This window comes from Oncorhynchus keta, chromosome 2, assembly GCF_023373465.1.
Source record: "Oncorhynchus keta strain PuntledgeMale-10-30-2019 chromosome 2, Oket_V2, whole genome shotgun sequence".
Classification (NCBI taxonomy): domain Eukaryota; kingdom Metazoa; phylum Chordata; class Actinopteri; order Salmoniformes; family Salmonidae; genus Oncorhynchus; species Oncorhynchus keta.
In genome coordinates, this window is record NC_068422.1 from 14,087,157 (window position 1) to 14,107,707 (window position 20,551).

The 20,551-nt window shown below is 43.6% G+C and overlaps 1 protein-coding gene across 3 annotated transcripts in view; it reads right to left on the reverse strand.

Moving 5' to 3' along the window:
• LOC118372416 (sorting nexin-29-like) overlaps window positions 1–20,551 on the reverse strand; it is a 173,050-nt gene that overhangs the window by 150,614 nt on the left and 1,885 nt on the right. The window contains exons 2-11 of one of the 3 annotated variants that reach the window (XM_035758281.2): window positions 19,401–19,465; window positions 18,702–18,754; window positions 18,500–18,624; window positions 8,133–8,313; window positions 7,859–7,929; window positions 4,587–4,853; window positions 4,047–4,416; window positions 3,813–3,931; window positions 3,134–3,221; window positions 557–645 (exon numbers count right to left, since the gene is read on the reverse strand). In XM_035758281.2, the coding sequence (XP_035614174.2) occupies window positions 557–645; window positions 3,134–3,221; window positions 3,813–3,931; window positions 4,047–4,416; window positions 4,587–4,853; window positions 7,859–7,929; window positions 8,133–8,313; window positions 18,500–18,624; window positions 18,702–18,754; window positions 19,401–19,465 (1,428 nt within the window). Of the gene's footprint in view, window positions 1–556; window positions 646–3,133; window positions 3,222–3,812; window positions 3,932–4,046; window positions 4,417–4,586; window positions 4,854–7,858; window positions 7,930–8,132; window positions 8,314–15,137; window positions 15,235–18,499; window positions 18,625–18,701; window positions 18,755–19,400; window positions 19,466–20,551 lie in introns of those variants that run through there. The other 2 variants (XM_052472476.1, XM_035758282.2) reach the window with 2 other exon arrangements.

Genomic DNA, 20,551 nt, shown 5'->3' on the forward strand with positions numbered 1-20,551 from the left:
GAGAGCTGCTAATCTTTTGAGTGTTTGACTATAGACGAGAGTTACAACTTTAGACGTGACTGTGGGTCTTCCACAGTGCTTAAAGGCAGACCGTCACACTTGGATCCCCAGCCCTGATATCCTGACTAACATTACAGGCTTGGTGAGATCCACACACAGGAAACACATAACATCAATATGAACATCAGCGGGGCTAACCTCTGCTAAGCTTTAGAGAATTACACAAATCACGTCCTAGAGGCGAAAACACAGACAGTGTGTAAACGGTGTAAACATTTTATATTCCCGGAAGTTTTGAACGACAATAGAGCAGAAGAAATGTGGATGACTGGTGTGTGTTGTATAGAGAAATGAGATCTATCGAAGAAGACATGATTTTCTGAGGGTACCATTCTGTTTCAGTCCTATAAACTGGAGACTACAGTTTGAGTACACACAGGGCACACCAATACTGAATTAACAGTGCCATCTCCTGGTTGAATAAAAAAAAAACTCATCATACTGAATTCCCTTCTTAAAACACATGTTACATGTTAGGTATACCAAACACACTCACCCACTGTCATGGACTCTGGTAGACCGGGGGTGGCACTGGGAAGGACACTGGAGAGAGGTGCATTCTGGCCAGGCGGGCTGGCCTCCAAGCTGCAACACCACAGAGGGAGAGAGAATGTTACGTGCATATCTCCATCCAATAACTCTCAAGACTATTGAAATCAAATTTTATTGGTCACATACACATGGTTAGCAGATGTTAATGCGAGTGTAGCGAAATGCTTGTGCTTCTATTTCCGATAGTGCAGTAATAGCTAACAAGTAATCTAACAATTCCACAACAACTACCTAATACACACAAATCTAAGTAAAGGGATGGAATAAGAATATGTACATATAAATATATGAATGAATGAATGAATGAAGACCGAGAAGCTTAGGCAAGATGCAATAGATGGTATAAAAAACAGTATATACACATGAGATGAGTAATGCAAGATAAATAAACATTATTAAAGTGCCATTATTAAAGTGACTAGTGATCCATTTATTAAAGTGGCAACAGCCTCTCTGTGTCATTGATGGCTGTTTAACAGTCTGAAGGCCTTGAGATAATGCAGTTTCTCTGGTCTCTCGGCCCCTGTTTTGATGCACCTGTACTGACCTCGCCTTCTGGATGATAGCGGGGTGAACAGGCAGTGGCTCAGGTGGTGGTTGTCCTTCATGATCTTTTTGGCCTTCCTGTGACATCGGGTTGTGTAGGTGTCCTGGAGGGCAGGTAGTTTACCCCCGGTGATGAATAGTGCAAACCGCACCACCCTCTGGAGAGCCTTGCGGTTGTGGGCGGTGCAGTTGCCATACCAGGCGGTGATAGAGCCCGACGGGATGCTCTCAATTGTGCATCTGTATAAGTTTGTGAGGGTTTTAGGTGATAAGCCACATTTCTTTAGCCTCTGGAGGTTCAAGAGGCGCTGTTGCGCCTTCTTCACCACACTGTCTGTGTGGGTGGACCATTTCAGATTGTCAGTGATGTGTACGGTGAGGAAAAGTTTCTTTATTTTAAACGTTCCACCTTCTCCACTGCTGCCCCGTCAATTTGTTGACTTTGATTGAGAGGTTATTTTCCTGACAGCCCCAGAGGGCCTTACCTCCTCCCTGTAGGCTGTCTCCTCATTGTAATCAAGCCCACTACTGTTGTCGTCTACAAACTTGATGATTGAGTTGGAGGCGTGCATGGCCACGCAGTCATGGGTGAACAGGGAGTACAAAGGGGGCTGAGCACGCACCTTTCTGGGGCCCCAGTGTTGAGGATCAGCGAAGAGGAGATGTTGTTTCCTAACTTCACCACCTGGGGTGGCCCGTCAGAAAGTCCAGGGCCCAATTGCACAGGGCGGGGTTGAGACCCTGGTCGTCAACCTTAATGATGAGCTTGGAGGGTACTATGGTGTTGAATACTGAGCTGTCGTTGATGAAAAGCATTCTTACATAGGTATTCCTCATGTCCAGATGGGATAGGGCAGTGTGCAGTGTGATGGCGATTGCATCGTCTGTGGACCTATTGGGGCGGTATGCAAATTGAAGTGGGTCTAGGGTGGCAGGTAAGGTGATATGATCCTTGACTAGTCTCTCAAAGCACTTCATGATGACAGAAGTGAGTGTACGGGGCGATAGTCATTTAGTTCAGTTACCTTTGCCTTCTTGGGTACAGGAACAATGGTGGCCATCTTGAAGCATGTAGGGACAGCAGAAGTGGATTGAAAGGATTGATTGAATATGTCCGTAAACTCACCAGCCATGCCGTCTGGGCTGGCAGGCTTGCGAGGGTTAACACACTTAAATGTCGGCCATGGAGGAGGAGAGGGAGAGCCCGCAGTCCTTGGTAGCGTGCCACGTCGGTGGCACGGTATTATCCTCAAAGCGGGCAAAGGTGTTTAGTTTGTCTGGAAGCGTGACGTCGGTGTCCATGACGTGGCTGGTTTTTCATTTTGTTGTCCGTAATTGCCTGTAGACCCTGCCACATACGTCTTGTGTCTAAGCCGTTGAATTGCGACTCCACTTTGTCCCTATACCGACATTTCGCTTGTTTGATTGCCTTGGGGGGATTAACAACACCGTTTATATTTGTCCATATTCCCAGTCATCTTTCCATTGTTGAATGCATTCGGTTGTGCTTTCAGTTTTGCGCGAATACCGCCATCTATCCATGGTTTCCGGTTAGGGTAGGTTTTAATAGTCTCCGATGCGCTTCCTTATAAACACACTCACGGAATCAGCATATAAATCGATGTTATTCTGAAGCGTGGATTCCGATTGGTCAGACCAGCGTTGAATAGTTCTAGTCACGGGTACATCCTGTTTGAGTTCCTGCCTGTAGGACGGTAGGAGCAAAATGGAGTCGTGGTCGGATTTGCCGAAGGAAGGGTGGGGGAGGGCCGTGCGTGCATTGTGGAAGTTTAGAGTAGCAGTGATCGAGTGTATTGCCCGCACAAGTGCTACAGTAAATATACTGATAGGATTTAGGTAGTCTTGTCCTCAAATTTGCTTTGTTAAAATCAAAACTATGAACTATTGAAGTGAGCTCGGTTTTCTTCCCTCCCTTGTTAAGATCATGTGCATGTAAAATTGACTGACAACATACTTGAACTGCAGCTGGGTTCTGGTTGTCTCGTGGTTGCCTGTGGAATCTGTCTGTACAGGAAATGCAACCGTATCCTCCACTGAACCGACTGAAACAAAATGAAAGTGCAAACAATGCTGAGGAATGTTTTGGATCAAATCTGTCTGCTTTAAAAATATGCTTCCCATATTCAACAGAAGCTTAGTAAATGTACAGAACCAGTCAAAAGTTCACACACCTACTCATTCAAGTTTTTTTTTTTTTTTACTATTTTCTACATTGTAGAATAATAGTGAAGACATCAAAACTGTAAAATAACACATATGGAATCATGGAGTGACCAAAAAAGTACCAAGAGTGTGCACAGCTGCCATCAAGGCAAAGGGTGGTTACTACATGATTCCATATGTTTATTTCATAGCTTTGATGTCTTCACTATTATACTGCAATGTAGAAAATAGTAAATAAAAAATCTTGAATGAGGAGGTGTCCAAACTTTTAACTGGTACTGTATAATTACCTCTAATTAACGTCACACACTATTGTCTTTTAACACCAGTCTGCCGTTTCTATAGAAGCAAACTCCAAAAATGAACAATATGAACCAACACACTATAACCAAGCTTCTGTGAATGTGTAAGAAATGACTGGTGAGCCCAGAGGACTGGGTTGAGGAACAGAGGGGAGGAGCCTGGCTCACCTGGCTGAGAGTAGGAGTGGCTGGAGGCCACAGGAATGAGGATGTTTGAACTGTCATGATCAGTCATGGCCTGCAGAGGGCTACACGTGGACACACTGGATAGGCTCCCCACCACCACTCTGTACACACACACACACCACAGCAAGTACACTTGTTTATATCAATCATTGTTTAAGAGTTTCCCACCATGCTTATTGTATGGTTAAGAAAGTGAAAGTCTCCATAGTTACTCACTGGTTAGTGCTGGCCCCGTCATGGAGGGGGCTCTGAAGCTGTGGTCTGCTCTTGTACACCTCCTCTTCCTCATCATTATAAATAATCTTGGAGTCTGGCAGAGCCCTGGAGAAAGGAGGAGACCCGGCCCAGCTGACTATCCCAGGCTCGGGCATCCCGTTCTGGGGAGGCGAGAGGGAGGAGGAGGGCTCCAGTGGGTCAGTGCCCTCCTCCAGACTGACCTGAGGAGCAGTGGTGCTCTTCCTGAGAGTGGCAGTACTCCCCTCCACCTCCTCATCCTCGTCCTCTGCTCCCCCATCCAGGTCGTCATCGAAAGAGATGATGTTGGTGATTTTCTTTTTCCTCCGTCGCTCCTTCCTCAGGCCAGAGTCTGGAGAGGAGAGAGAAAAAGTAGTCCGTTTCATATCCATGTTTTTGGGCTTATTATTATTATCATCATCATCATCTTAGTAAGAATATGAATAGAACTGAATATAAATAATTGGTTATATCCACTGTTCCCCTTCTGTGTCTAAGTTGATTGTAAATTCTCCTCCCTACCTGCGGAGGCGCTGCGGGGCAGGACAGGCAGTGGGTCTGTGGAGCTGTCAGGGCAGTGGGTGGGGATGAAGCCTGGCACCACAGTGGTGGTGGTGCTGATCTCCCTGAGCAGAGTGCTCACCCCCTGGGTCGACTCCTTCCATAAGCTCCCTATGCCCTGGGTGGACTCCTTCAGGAGGTGGCTCACGGAAGAGGAGGAGCCTGCTCGGATCACACCATTTAGGTCTTTATTGTCGATGTTGATGGCAAACAGGATGGAGTTCAGTCCTGTGTGAGAAAGAGGGTCTAGTTAGAAGTCATTCACACAGCACAGCCTAGTTAGAGCACTAGCGGTAGTGGATAAGGTGAATTGGTTCCTCCATACTTACACTGAACAAAAATATCAAATCACAAAAATGTCAAAGATTACTGATTACTGAGGTGAAGTTCATATTGGGAAATTGGGCAACTGAAATAAATGATGCCCTAATCTATGGATTTCACATGACCAGGAAAAGAGATAAGGTATCTGTGACCAACAGCTGCATAACACAGGTATTCCCAAACTGGGGTACACTTACACCTGCAATTTCGTTGAGGGTACGCCAAATAAAAATATGATTCACATGTTTATTTTTTTATTTTTTAAATACTAAAAAATATATATTTTATAAATTTTTTATTCACATATTGAAAACAGGGCTATACATTTGGGTAAGGTTTTTTTTCCTCGCCTGAGTAGCCTCGTTTCACTGCCAAAAATATAATGAAACCATTTAGTGTTCAGAAAAATAACAACAATGTCAAATACAGGTAGCCTTGTCAAATAATTAACATCTAATCACATGAACCGTTACTCTCTCGTGGGAATTCCACTAACGGTCTGTATGTAGCTGCTGCTCATGTTGGTATCTGTACTGATGGTGTAAAAGCCATGACAGGGAGACATAGTGGAGTGATAATGCGCGTGCAAGCAGTTGCTCCCGACGCCACTTGGGTACACTGCAGAGGTTCTTGCTGCCAAGGGAATGAATGACAGCTTGAAAGACGTTTTGGACACTACAGTGAAAATGGTTAAATTTGTTAAAGCAAGGACCCTCACCTCTCTTGCAGTGACTATATAACGCTTTTACAACATACAGAAGTACGCTGGTTATCAAGGGGCAAAGTATTGACACGTCTTTTTGAATTGAGACGAGCTTAATGTTCTCTTTACTGACCATCATTTTCACTTGTCTGACAGCTTGCATGATGACGAGTTTCTCACACGACTGGCCTATCTGGGTGATGTTTTTTCCCCTTGCCTGAATGATCTGAATCTAGGATTACAGAGACTCTCCACAACTATATACACAATATTGAGGCTATGATTAAGATGTTGGAGCTCCTCTGTCTCCATTAACAAGGACAACACACAGGCCTTTCCATCATTGTATGATTTTTTTTGTGTGCAAATTAACTCAAGCTTAGGGACAATGTCAAATGTGATATAGCAAAGCACCTAAGTGAGTTTGGTGCGCAATTACGCAGGTACTTTCCCGAAACAGATGACACAAACGACTGGATTCGTTAACCCTATCAAGACCTGCCTATAGTCAAACATCTGAACAAGAGAGCCTCATCTTAATTGCAACAAGCCGTTCTGTGAAAATGTAATTTAATCAGAAGCCACTGCCAGATTTATGGATTGGGCTGATCTCAGAGTATCCTGCCTTGGCAAATTGTGCTGTTAAGACACTGATGCCTTTCGCAACCATGTACCTATGCGAGAGTGGATTCTCGGCCCTCACAAGCATGACAACTAAATACAGGCACAGACTGTGTGGAAAATTATTTAAGACTGAGACTCTCCAATACAACATTGCAGAGTTATGTGCATCCTTTCAAACACACCCTTCTCATTAACCTGTGGTGAGTTACTCACAATTTTGAATAAACAAGTAAGGTTTTATATGTAAGATGGTTAAATTAAAAAGGGCAACATTATTGATTATTATTTGTGCCCTGGTCCTATAAGAGCTCTTACTCACTTCCCACAAGCAAGGGTTTTTAGAAACTCACTCTTTCTTACATTTAATATATGTATCGTATAGTGTGTGTGAGGCAGGCTTACAACGACGGCAAAAAACAACTGGAACACGCTGAACCAGAGCATCTCAAACCTGCTCAATGGGTGACATGTCTGGTGAGTATACAGGCCATCCTCCAGGAATTGTGAACAGATCCTTGCAACATGGGACCATGCATTATCATGAGGTGATGGCGGCGGATGAATGGCACGACAATGGGCCTCAAGATATCACGGTATCTCTGTGCATTCAAATTCCCATAGATAAAATGCAATTGTGTTCGTTCTCTGAAGCTTATGCCTGCCCATACATAACCCTACCATGGGGCACTCTTTTTCTTGTCATTTTTACCTACCTTATTCTGCCGATCTTTTCTCATCGCTGCAACTCCCCAACGGGCTCGGGAGAGATGAAGGTCGAGTCCTGTGTCCCCCGAAACAAGACCAGCCAAGCTGCGCTTCTTAACAAACGCCTGCTTAACCCGGAAGCCAGCTGCACCAATGTGTCGGAGGAAACACTGTTCAACTGACGACCGAAGTCAGCCTGCAGGCACTCGGCACCTCACAAGGAGTCGCTAGAGAGCGATGAGCCAAGTAAACCCCCCGCCGCCGTACTCTCCCCTAACCCGAACGAAGATGGGCCAATTGTGTGCCTCCCTATGAGGTCTCCCGGTCACAGCCGGTAATGACACAGCCTGGTATTGAACCCTAGGCTGTAGTGACGCTGCGACACTCGGGAGACCTCCATGGGGCACTCTGTTCAAAACATTGACATCAGCTGCCCTGGTGGCTGGTCTCAGAATATCCCGCAGGTGAAGAAGACGGATGTGGAGGTCCTGGGCTGACATTTTAAAGTGGCCTTTTATTGTCCCCAGCACAAGAAGCACCTGTGTAATGATCATGCTGTTTAATCAGCTTCTTGATATGCCACAACTGTCAGGTGAAAGGATTGTCTAAGCAAAGTCGAAATGCTAATTAAAAAGGGATGTAAACAAATTTGTGCACAAAATTTGAGAGAAATAAGCTTTTTGTGGATATGGCATATATCTGGGATCTTTTATTTCAGCTCATGAAAACAAAACTTAACACGTTGCATTTCTATTTTCGTTCACATCACACAGGGAATGAGTGACTGAACTGTAACTCATCGCTTATTGTAAAGCAGCTCTCTGAATGGCAGAGATATGAATAAGTTTCACCACAATTATCAGAGTCATGCACTCACCTGCAGCCATGGTGGGCAGCATGCTGGCTCGCTCCTCATCCAGAATAAACGCCCAGTCTTCATAGAAGGTGCTAGAAAACACACAGAAAAAAATATATACTTCAAGGAAAGGTCCAAACTCCACACACACACAAACTAACCTAAGACAAACACACACACACACACACACACACACACACACACACACACACACACACACACACACACACACACACACACACACACACACACACACACACACACACACACACACACACACACACACAGCACTTACCCAGGGCGCATGCGGTCTGCAAGCAGAGTGTGTAGGTAGCGCTCTAGTGAGTGTTCATTGAGGGCACAGCGGAGCCAGGCTCGGCCGCGGCCCAACTCAGAGGAGATGTGTCTCAGGGAGTAGAACCGCTGCAGCTCATGGCGGTTCAGATACTCCTTCACATAGAACCAGAACGTCAGCTCTGACCGAGAGATAAAAAATTAAAGAGTCTCTCAGAGCGTTCAGTCAGCCCACTGACACCCCTATCAGATCACAGCAAAATCACACTACTTGAACAGAGCAATACTCAAATCACGAGGCATCAAAGCCAAAGGAACTGAATAATATTAAGAAATGCTAAAGATGAAAGGAAAGTAGTGTGGAAATCTACCAAAAAAAAACAATTAGGCAACAACAAATTCAATCCCTTTTAGACAACTTCCTGGACAAAACGTGTTACTGCAATAGTGAAGGTGTAAACTTGGCAGTAGAAAACCTGTCAGCTTTCCTATCAAAAATAAATAAATCAAGCAGAAAAACTAAGACAATTAACAACGATGACAAGTGGTTTGATGAAGAATGCAAAAACCTAAGAAAGAAATTGAGAAACCTATCCAACCAAAAACAGAGACCCAGAAAACCAGAGGATACGCCTTCACTATGATGAATCACTAAAACAATACAGAAAATCAACGGGAAAAAAGGAACAGCACGTCAGAAATCAGCACAATGTAATTGATAATGCAGAGGATCCTCCCAAGGTTGCTGTTCACAAATATCCCACGGTAGTGATTGGGGTCAAGTTTGTCTCCTAGTATAGCCCATTGGAATTTGTGGTCTGTATATTTTAACATTAACAGCAGACTCATACATTACCTCAGTGAAAACAATATACTGAGCAATTGTCAAATGGGCTTTTTACCATACGTACGACCACGTATTCACCCTGCACACCCTAATGGACAAAGAAACAAACCAAAACAAAGGCAAAATCTCATGATTTGTTGATTTTAAAAAAGCTTGACTCAATTTCACATGAAGGTCTGCAATACAATTCATGGAAAGTGGTGTTGGGGGAAAAGCATACATTATAAAATCCATGTACACAAACAACAAGTGTGCGGTTAAAATTGGCAAAAACACACGTTTCGTTCCACAGGGGCCGGGGGGTGAGACAGGGATGCAGCTTAAGCCCCACACTCTTCAACATATACGTGTGTGTGTATATACAAACACATACATATATACACTGCTCAAAAAAATAAAGGGAACACTAAAATAACACATCCTAGATCTGAATGAATGAAATATTCTTATTAAATACTTTTTTTCTTTACATAGTTGAATGTGCTGACAACAAAATCACACAAAAATGATCAATGGAAATTAAATTAACCCATGGACATCTGGATTTGGAGTCACTCTCAAAATTAAAGTGGCTGATCCAACTTTGATGTAATGTCCTTAAAACAAGTCAAAATGAGGCTCAGTAGTGTGCGTGGCTTCCACATGCCTGTATGACCTCCCTACAACGCCTGGGCATGCTCCTGATGAGGTGGAGGGATCTCCTCCCAGACCTGGACTGAAGCATCCGCCAACTCCTGGACAGTCTGTGGTGCAACGGAGGATGGATGGAGCGAGACATGATGTCCCAGATGTGCTCAATTGGATTCAGGTCTGGGGAACGGGCGGGCCAGTCCATAGCATCAATGCCTTCCTCTTGCATGAACTGCTGACACACTCCAGCCACATGAGGTCTAGCATTGTCTTGCATTAGGAGGAACCCAGGGCCAACCGCACCAGCATATGGTCTCACAAGGGGTCTGAGGATCTAATCTCGGTACCTAATGGCAGTCAGGCTACCACTGGCGAGCACATGGAGGGCTGTGCGGTCCCCCAAAGAAATGCCACCCCACACCGTGACTGACCCACCGCCAAACCGGTCATGCTGGAGGATGTTGCAGGCAGCAGAACGTTCTCCACGGCGTCTCCAGACTCCGTCACGTCTGTTACATGTGCTCAGTGTGAACCTGCTTTCGTCTGTGAAGAGCACAGGGCGCCAGTGGCGAATTTGCCAATCTTGGTGTTCTCTGGCAAATGCCAAACGTCCTGCACGGTGTTGGGCTGTAAGCACAACCCCCACCCGTGGACGTCGGGCCCTCATACCACCCTCATGGAGTCTGTTTCTGACCGTTTGAGCAGACACATGCAGAGTTGTGTCCTGCTGGAGGTCATTTTGCATGGCTCTGGCAGTGCTCCTCCTGCTCCTCCTTGCATAAAGGCAGAGGTAGCGGTCCTGCTGCTGGGTTGTTGCCCTCCTACGGCCTCCTCCACGTCTCCTGATGTACTGATGTAGGAACTGAGAAGTGGTCTGTAGTTATCACCTGCAGAACCACTCATTTATTGGGGGTGTCTTGCTAATTGCCTATAATTTCCAACTGTTGTCTATTCCATTTGTACAACAGCATGTGAAATTTATTGTCAATCAGTGTTTTTATTTATTTCACCTTTATTTAACCAGGTAGGCTAGTTGAGAACAAGTTCTCATTTGCAACTGCGACCTGGCCAAGATAAAGCATAGCAGTGTGAACAGACAACACAGAGTTACACATGGAGTAAACAATTAACAAGTCAATAACACAGTAGAAAAAAAGGGGAGTCTATATACAATGTGTGCAAAAGGCATGAGGAGGTAGGCGAATAATTACAATATTGCATATTAACACTGGAGTGATAAATGATCATATGATCATGTACAGGTAGAGATATTGGTGTGCAAAACAGCAGAAAAGTAAATAAATAAAAACTGTGGGGATGAGGTAGGTGAAAATGGGTGGGCTATTTACCAATAGATTATGTACAGCTGCAGCGATCGGTTAGCTGCTCAGATAGCAGATGTTTGAAGTTGGTGAGGGAGATAAAAGTCTCCAACTTCAGCGATTTTTGCAATTCGTTCCAGTCACAGGCAGCAGAGTACTGGAACGAAAGGCGGCCGAATGAGGTGTTGGCTTTCGGGATGATCAGTGAGATACACCTGCTGGAGCGCGTGCTACGGATGGGTGTGGCCATCGTGACCAGTGAACTGAGATAAGGCTTCCTAAGTGGACAGTTTGATTTCACAGAAGTGTGATTGACTTTGAGTTACATTGTGTTGTTTAAGTGTTCCTTTTATTTTTTTGAGCAGTGTATATGTGGTGGCAGGTTTGTGGTTAGAGCATTGGACTAGTAACCGAAAAGTTGCAAGTTCAAATCCTCGAGCTGACAAGGTACAAATCTGTCGTTCTGCCCCTGAACAGGCAGTTAACCCACTGTCATTGAAAATAAGAATTTGTTGTTAACTGACTTGCCTAGTTAAATAAAGGTAAAAAATATATACACACACACACACACACACACACATATATAATAATATTTTTATTTAATCTATGAATTGGAGATATGAATTGGAACTAGAACAGTCTGCAGCACCCGGCCTCACCCTACTAAACCAAAAAAAGAAATCTCTTCTCACTGTCAACTGCGTTTATTTTCAGCAAACTTACCTTGTAAATATTTGTATGAACATAACAAGAATAACAAAAAAACTGAACAAGTTCCACAGACATGTGACTTTACAGAAATGGAATAATGTGTCCCTGAACAAAGGGTCAAAATCAAAAGTAACAGTCAGTATCTGGTGTGGCCAACAGCTGCATTGAGTACTGCAGTGCATCTCCTCCTCATGGACTGCACCAGATTTGCCAGTTCTTGCTGTGAGATGTTACCCCACTCTTCCAGGAGGCCATTTCTGTGTGGGGGGCTAGCCCTCAACCTCCAACCCAATAGTTCCCAGACGTGCTCAATGGGATAGAGATCCGGGCTCTTCGCTGGCCAAGGCAGAACCCTGGCATTCCGGTCTTGCAGGAAATCATGCACAGAACGAGCAGTATGGCTGGTGGCATTGTCATGCTAGAGAGTCATGTCAGGATGAGCCTGCAGGAAGGGTACCACATGAGGGAGTAGGATGTCTTCCCTGTAACGCACAGCGTTGAGATTTCCTGCAATGACAACAAGCTCGGTCCAATGATGCTGTGACACACCGCCCCAAACCATGACGGACCGTCCACCTCCAAAATCGATCCTACTCCAGAGTACAGGCCTCGGTGTAATGCTCATTCCTTCGACGATAAACTCAAATCCGACCATCACCCCTGGAGAGACAAAACCGCGCCTCGTCAGTGAAGAGCACTTTTTGCCAGTCCTGTCTGGTCCAGCGACGGTGGGTTTGTGCCCATAGGCGTTGTTGTTAACTGTGATGTCTGGTGAGGACCTGCCTTATGACAGGTCTACAAGCCCTCAGTCCAGCCTCTCTCAGCCTATTGCAGACAATCTGACCACTGATGGAGGGATTGTGCGTTCCTGATGTAACTCGGGCAGCTGTTGTTGCCATCCTGTACCTGTCCCGCAGGTGTGATCTACCGATCCTGCGCAAGTGTTGTTACATGTGGTCTGCAACTGCGAGTACGATCAGCTGTCCATCCTGTCTCCCTGTAGCGCAGTCTTAGGCGTCTCACAGTACAGACATTGCTATTTATTGCCTTGGCCACATCTACAGTCCTCATGCCTCCTTGTTCACGCAGATGAACAGGGATCCTGGGCATCCTTCTTTTGGTGGTTTTTAGAGTCAGTAGAAAGGCCACTTTAGTGTCCTAATTTTTCTTAACTCTGACCCTAATTGCCTACCGTCTGTAAGCTGTTAGTGTCTTAACGACCCTTCCACAGGTACATGTTCATTAATTGTTTATGAACATGTTCTGGATTTTTACGAATTATGGATTTTTACGAAAGACAGGGTCCTGAAAAAGGGACCCTTTTTTTGCTGAATTCAGAATCTTATGTCAAATGTCTACTGTTTTCAATTATATGCATATTCTAGCATCTTGTCCTGACAAAATATCCCGTTTAAAACGGGAACGTTTTTTTCCCAAAAATGAAAATACTGCCCCCTAGTACCAACAGGATAATGTCCATGGAGAATAAGAGCATCCCCTCCCAGAGGCTAGGAAACACTGTCACCACAGATAAATCTACAATAATATATCATTTCAATAAGCATTTTTCTACGGCTGGCCATGCTGTGGACCTGGCTACCCCAACCCCGGCCAACAGCTCTGCACCCCCCGCAGAAACTTGCCCAATTCCACCCCGCTTCTCCTTCACCCAGACAGCCGATGTTGTGAAAGGGCTGCAAAAGCTGGATACCTACAAATCAGCTAGGCTAGTGTTAGTGGAATTTCTAAATTCCTATATGTTTTATAGCCAAAATCAAATTCGCACTTGCTCTAGTTCATTAATGAGGTGTAAGTTCATTAATTATGCATGAAGTAGATCGAGACCAGTCTTAAAATCCAGGTAAACAGCGTTTAATTCCAGAGAGTACTGAACACATACACATATTTCCACAGGTTATAAACTGAAAATGACGTCAGCGTTTTCTAAACGTTCTATTTCACAAGTAGAGGGGCCCTCTTGCTCTCGAGCCTTCGCGTTATCAGCACGAAGTCAAGGTCAGTCAGTATAAATCAGCATTCTTAGACAGTCTGGAGATCGGCCGTTCTTGCCACCAGGAGATTGTACAAATGAATGAACTAAGGAACAGAACTTCATTGTTACTGAACTCCTGACTAAATTATATACAATTGGGAATGGGAGCAAGAGAGGAAATTCACATGTACAGTACATTATAGCATTTGGACTAGTCAGTTCTGATTGGAATGTATACATAATTAGTCATTTCAACCATAATTTCCTCTAACAGCTAGAGAATCTGGACCATCTCTTTCTAAAATTATCCGCCGAAATTGTTGCAGTCCCTATTACAAGCCTGTTGAACCACTCTTTAGTATCGTCAAAGACTGGAAAGCTGCCGTGGTCATACCACTTTTCAAAGTTGGAGACACTCTAGACTCAAACTATTATAGACCTATATCCATCCTGCCCTGCCTTTCTAAAATCTTTGAAAGCAAAGTTAACAAACAGATCACTGACCATTTAGAATCCCACCGTACCTTCTCCACTATGCAATCTGGTTTCTGAGCTGGTCATGGGTGCACCTCAGCCATGCTCAAGGTCCTAAACTATATCATAACCGCCATCGATAAAAGACAGTACTGTGCAGCCATCTTCATCGACCTGGCCAAGGCTTTCGACTCTGTCAATCACCACATTCATATCGGCAGACTTAATAGCCTGGGTTTCTCAAATGACTGCCTTGCCAGGTTCACCAACTACTTCTCAGATAGAGTTCAGTGTGTCAAATCGGAGGGCATGTTGTCCGGACCTCTGGCAGTCTCTATTGGGGTGCCGCAGAGTATAATTCTCAGGCCGACTCTTTTTCTCTGTGTATATGAATGACGACGCTCTTGCTGCTGTTTATACTCTGGTCCACCTCTACACAGACGACACCATTCTGTATAGATCTGGCCCTTCGTTGGACACTTAACAAATCTCCAGACAAGCTTCAATGCCATACAACACTCCTTCCGTGGCCTCCAACTGCTTTTAAGTGCTAGTAAAACTAAATGCATGCTCTTCAACCAATTGCTGCCCGCACCCGCCCGCCTTACTTAGCATCACTACTCAGGACGGTTCTGACTTAAAATATGTGGACAACTACCTAGGTGTCTGGTTAGACTGTAAACTCTCCTTCCAGACTCACATTAAGCATCTCCAATCCAAAACTAAATCTAGAATCAGCTTCCTATTTCGCAAAAAAAAGCCGCCTTCACTCATGCTGCCAAACATACACTCGTAAAACTGACAATGCTACCGATCTTTGCAGATGTCATTTACAAAATAGCCTCCAACACTCTACTCAGCAAATTGGATGTAGTTTATCACAGTGCCATCCGTTTTGTCACCAAAGCCCCACATACTGTGACTTGTATGCTCTTGTTGGCTGGCCCTCGCTACATATTTGTCGCCAAACCCACTGGCTCCAAGTCATCTATAAGTCTTTGCTGGGTAAAGCACTATAGCAACACCCACCTGTAGCACGCGCTCCAGCAGGTATATTTCAGTGGTCATCCCCAAAGCCAACACCTCATTTGGCCCGCTTTTCCTTCCAGTTCTCTGCTGCCAATGACTGGAACGAATTGCAAAAAAAAAATTTAAAAATCACTGAAGCTGGAGTCTTATCTCCCTCTCGAACTTTAAGCATTAGCTGTCAGTGCACATTACCGATCACTGTACCTGTAAATAGCCCACCCAACTACCTCATCCCCATATTGTTATTTTTTTGCACCCCAGTATCTCTACTTGCACATCATCATCTGCACATCTATCACTCCAGTGTTAATGCTAAATTGTAATTATTTCACCTGTATGGCCTATTTATTGCCTTAACTCCTTAATCTTACTACATTTGCACACACTGTAGATAGATTTTCCTATTGTGTTATTGACTGTACGTTTGTTTATACCATGTGTAACTCGGTGTTGTTGTCGCACTGCTTTGCTTTATCTTGGCCAGGTCGCAGTTGTAAATGAGAACTTGTTCTCAACTGGACTACCTGGTTAAATAAAGGTGAAATAAAAATATTGAACAATTCACAACAATACAGACTCAGCCAGCATAGCCTTGCTATTGCGAAAGGCTGCAGTTGACAGACCTGACTCAAGAGAAGACAGGCTATGTGCACACTGCCCACTAAATGAATTGGAAACTGAGCTGCACTTCCCAAACTCCTGCCAAAAAAGAAAAGGGCAACCAGTGAAGAACAAACACCATTGTAAATACAACCCATATTTATTTTCCCTTTTGTACTTTAAAAAAAATGACAGCTTAATTTGAGAAAATTCAGAACTTGCAAATATTCACAGCAATCCCTGCCATTAAATGTTTAATCGTTAATTATAACATCCGGCCCACTGACAACTCTTTAAAAAGGTGCACTAAGCAGTAATTGCTACTCCATATCCTGGTTGCGAAAATTCAAATAGTTCCCCTAATTTCAGTTTGTGTGACTAAACAAACAAATGTTATGTAGAGAATTGTACCATCTAAACAGCTGTGAATTTTTTTTTCTTTTCCATAACCAGAAATATTGTATTTTCAGCTGATGTACAAAACCGAAAGTAAAAGACGCAAAAACAAAACTTAATGGGAAGCATAGAAATAACACACCTAGAACAAATCTACCACTTCTTAAACTTGCATTCAATTAAAATGACAGAACTTTAACTCAAATTTACATGTGAATTTGGTCGGGTAGACTAAAATGTTATGAATTTCAGCTTAAAGAAAATGTTTTCAGTCATCCAAGTACAAGCAAGAGGTCAAATTAGAGCAGTATAACTTAACTAAATACATTGTCATTGTCTGTTGGAATTGCACCACTGGTTACTTTAAGAAGCCAACAGGCTTCCCTCAGAAAGAGAGAGAACAGATTTCTATTTCTTGACGTTTTTTACTAGATCTGTTGCATAACCCTCTGTTTTCATAGCCAGTATCTGCACCTTGTTTCTCTAGCAGTCGTCTTACAGCCTCTGTTTCCTGGGTGGAGAGTACACTCACCACAGCTACTCTCTCCTCGTGATGAGAGTACAGTCGTGGCCAAAAGTTGAAAATGACACAAATATTAATCTTCAAAGTTTGCTGCTTCAGTGTCTTTAGATATTTTTGTCAGATGTTACTATGGAATGCTGAAGTATAATTACAAGCATTTCATAAGTGTCAAAGGCTTTTATTGACAATTACATTAAGTTCATGCAAAGACTCTATATTTGCGGTGTTGACCCTTCTTTTTCAAGACCTCTGCAATCCGCCCTGGCATGCTGTCAATTAACTTCTGGGCCACATCCTGACTGATGGCAGCCCACTCTTGTATAATCAATGCTTGGAGTTTGTCAGAATTTGTGGGTTTTTGTTTGTCCACCCACCACTTGAGGATTGACCACAAGTTCTCAATGGGATTAAGGTCTGGGGAGTTTCTTGGCCATGGACTAAAAATATCAATGTTTTTAGTTATCCCTTTTGCCTTACGGCAAGGTGCTCCACCATGCTGGAAAATGAATTGTTCATCACCAAACTGTTCCTGGATGGTTGGGAGAAGTTAGTCTCAGAGGATGTGTTGGTACCATTCTTTATTCATGGCTGTGTTCTTCGACAAAATTGTGAGTAAGCACACTCCCTTGGCTGAGAAGCAACCCCACACATGAATGGTCTCAGAATGTTTTACTGTTGGCATGACACAGGACTGATGGTAGCGCTCACCTTGTCTTCTCCGGACAAGGTTTTTCAGGATGCCCCAAACTATCGGAAAGGGGATTCATCAGAGAAGATGACCTTACCCAGTCCTCAGCAGTCCAATCCCTGTACCTTTTGCAGAATATCAGTCTCTCCCTGATGTTTTTCCTGGAGAGAATTGGCTTCTTTGCTGCCCTTCTTGACACCAGGCCATCCTTCAAAAGTCTTCGCCTCACTGTGCGTGCAGATGCACTCACACCTCCCTGCTGCCATTCCTGAGAAAACCCTTTTTGTGCAAAGCAATGATGACGCCACGTGTTTCTTTGCAGGTAACCATGGTTGACAGAGGAAGAACAATGATTCCAAGCACCACCCTCTTTTTGAAGCTTCCAATCTGTTATTCGACCTCAATCAGCATGACAGAGTGATCTCCAGACTTGTCCTCGTCAACACTCACACCTGTGTTAACGAGAGAATCACTGACATGATATCAGCTGGTCCTTTTGTGGCAGGGCTGAAATGCAGTGGAAATGTGTTTTGGCGATTCAGTTCATTTGCATGGCAAAAAGGGACATTGCAATTAATTTCAATTCATCTGATCACTCTTCATAACATTCTGGAGAATATGCAAATTGCCATCTTACTACAAACTAAGGCAGCAGACTTTGTGAAAAGTGATATTTGTGTCATTCTAAACTTTTGGCCATGTCTTCTCAGGTCTCCAGTTTCCCAGGATGATGTTTGGCATGCTCCTTTTTTTGTTTTCATAGCACCTTGAACTTTCCCCTTGTATATTCTTTCGAGCATGGATTAAATTAAGTATATTCTTTTTGCATATCTGCCTCCTTTAGTTATTCCTTTTCATTGTTTGAGTGAGAGCAGCTTTTGAACTTTTAATACTAGTCTGTAACTCTGAGCTGTCACTACTATGGTGATGCAGTGGTTCTGACTCGGTCATATAGCTCTTTTCTGACCCAATATTTGTTTTAATATATCATATTTCATTTTCTACATTTACATAACTCTTTTTTTTTTTACACCAAATACAAACCTAATCTGACCTAATTTTAAGAATGTGCAGATAAAGATTACCACTACCTCTTTTTTTTTTCCTTTTTTAACATATCCCTGACTAATCTGTTTCCAGGTCATGTGACTGTACCTGCTTCAGTCTTGCTGGTGAAGCCTGCGGCTTGCTTTATGGCAGCAGCAGTGAGAGCCAGGCCTCTGGTCTTCCTCAGGCCATGCTGGAGGACAGCCTCAAACTGGGCACACAAACAGATCACCCTACAGGGGAGATACAATACATCACACACACAACATCAATAAATCATATCAGTTTTGTAAGAATAAAACATTGGTACCTGCTGTCGGAATCTGAGGCGATCTCCTTTCTTCCTCCAAAGCGGATTTGGCACTGAAGAGAAATGAAGAATGACATGGCTATCAAAATAACAATGACACAACACATTTACTTACTCAATGGGAGCATGCCAGCTAGAGACCACAACATCAAACCAGCTAGAAAAACAATAGGCACAGTATCATATCATGCCTTATAAACAGTAGAAACCATAGAATTACACTGTAATAGCATATCATTACAACAGTTTATGATTATATGACTCATTTGACCATAGCTGTAATACACTCCTCAGTGGGAATTATCCAGAGTAAAGGAATGCAACAGGGAAGCTAACATAACCTGGCCTGTCACGTACAGGAAGGCTCACATAACCTGGAAGGAATGGGATGCGTGGGATAATGAGCAGTAGTTCCGACGTTTGGGTTATTTGGACAAATCACGAATTTCGCAGGTGTTACCATCTTTAAAATGTTGGGAGCGGACATTCGGACCGTAACTTGCAAAGAGAGAGGGTGTAGCTCTTGGTTCCGCTCCTCCTTAAATCTCTTCACTTAACATATATGCACCCAGAACTTAATCGATCAGCAGACCAATTACGAGCGACAGTTCTGGGTTAACTGTGATTACCAATTTGTAAGTCGCTCTGGATAAGAGCGTCTGCTAAATGACTTAAATGTAAATGTAAATTACCCCTCACCTGTTTGACAGAGTCAAGCAGCCGCTCCAGCAGGTGTTGTCTCTTTGCGCCATTCTGCTGAGGGCCTGAGGAGGAAAAGGAGGGCGATCTTACAAACATGAGTCTGTCAGTTTGGGAAACTCATCTTAGATTTCTGGCCTAAGAGCCATCTCTGGCTAAATCAGAGCTGTATGTACCACAATTTCACCAAACTTATCAGAAATGTATACAAAGATGTGTTCACAGAAAAATATGATACTTACAAAGGATTCCTAAATCATTGCTAAGAATAATGAAAATGACTGCAGTTTCTACTAGTCATTGTTTTCAAGCTGGTTGTATTGGTGCTAGCTAGGTACCAAGCTAAAGCTAGCTACCCCAGAAGTTGCGGTCGAACAAATAATGCTTTATTACCAATGCGGTACTGCATTTCATAATTGTACAAAATTTGATGCAAAAAATGTGAAGCATTGACCTTGTGCGAATCTATGTAGTCAGTGCTAGATTCCACAAAGACTGGTCTCTGATCCACTCAGTTGGTGGAGTTCAACAGAAACTTCCTTCACCGGAATTTAGTTTGCTACACCTTGGAGAAAGTTATGGGCTACATGAGGATGGTCAGGACTCAGCCCTTGATCATCGCTCTCAGTTCCATTACACATAAGTGATTGGAGGAAGGCATCTTCTTTACTGGGGTTTTTTGTTAAGAGCCCCGACGCTTGGTCTAAACATTAACACACATTGGACCCTGTGTTTCAGATCAACATGAAATTATTTTCTAAAAACAAAAAAGGTTAAATTGATACACCTTTACAGGGTTAGGGATCCCACACAGCCATACAGTGACCTGTGAAAGTATTCCATTCCTTGGCATTTTTCCAATTGTGTTTCCTTACAACCTGGAAATAAAATAGATTTTTGGGGGGTTTGTATTAGTTGGCTTTACACACAACACGCTTACCACCTTGAAGATGCAAAATATTTTTTGTGAAACAAGCAAGAAATAAGACTAAAAAATGAAAAAAACTTGAGCATGCATAAAACTATTCACCCCCCCAGTCAATACTTTGTAGACACCTTTTGCAGCATTTACAGCTGCAAGTCTCATGGGGTATGTCTCTGTAACAGTATAGTCCGTCCCCTCGCCCCGACCCGTGCGCGAACCAGAGACG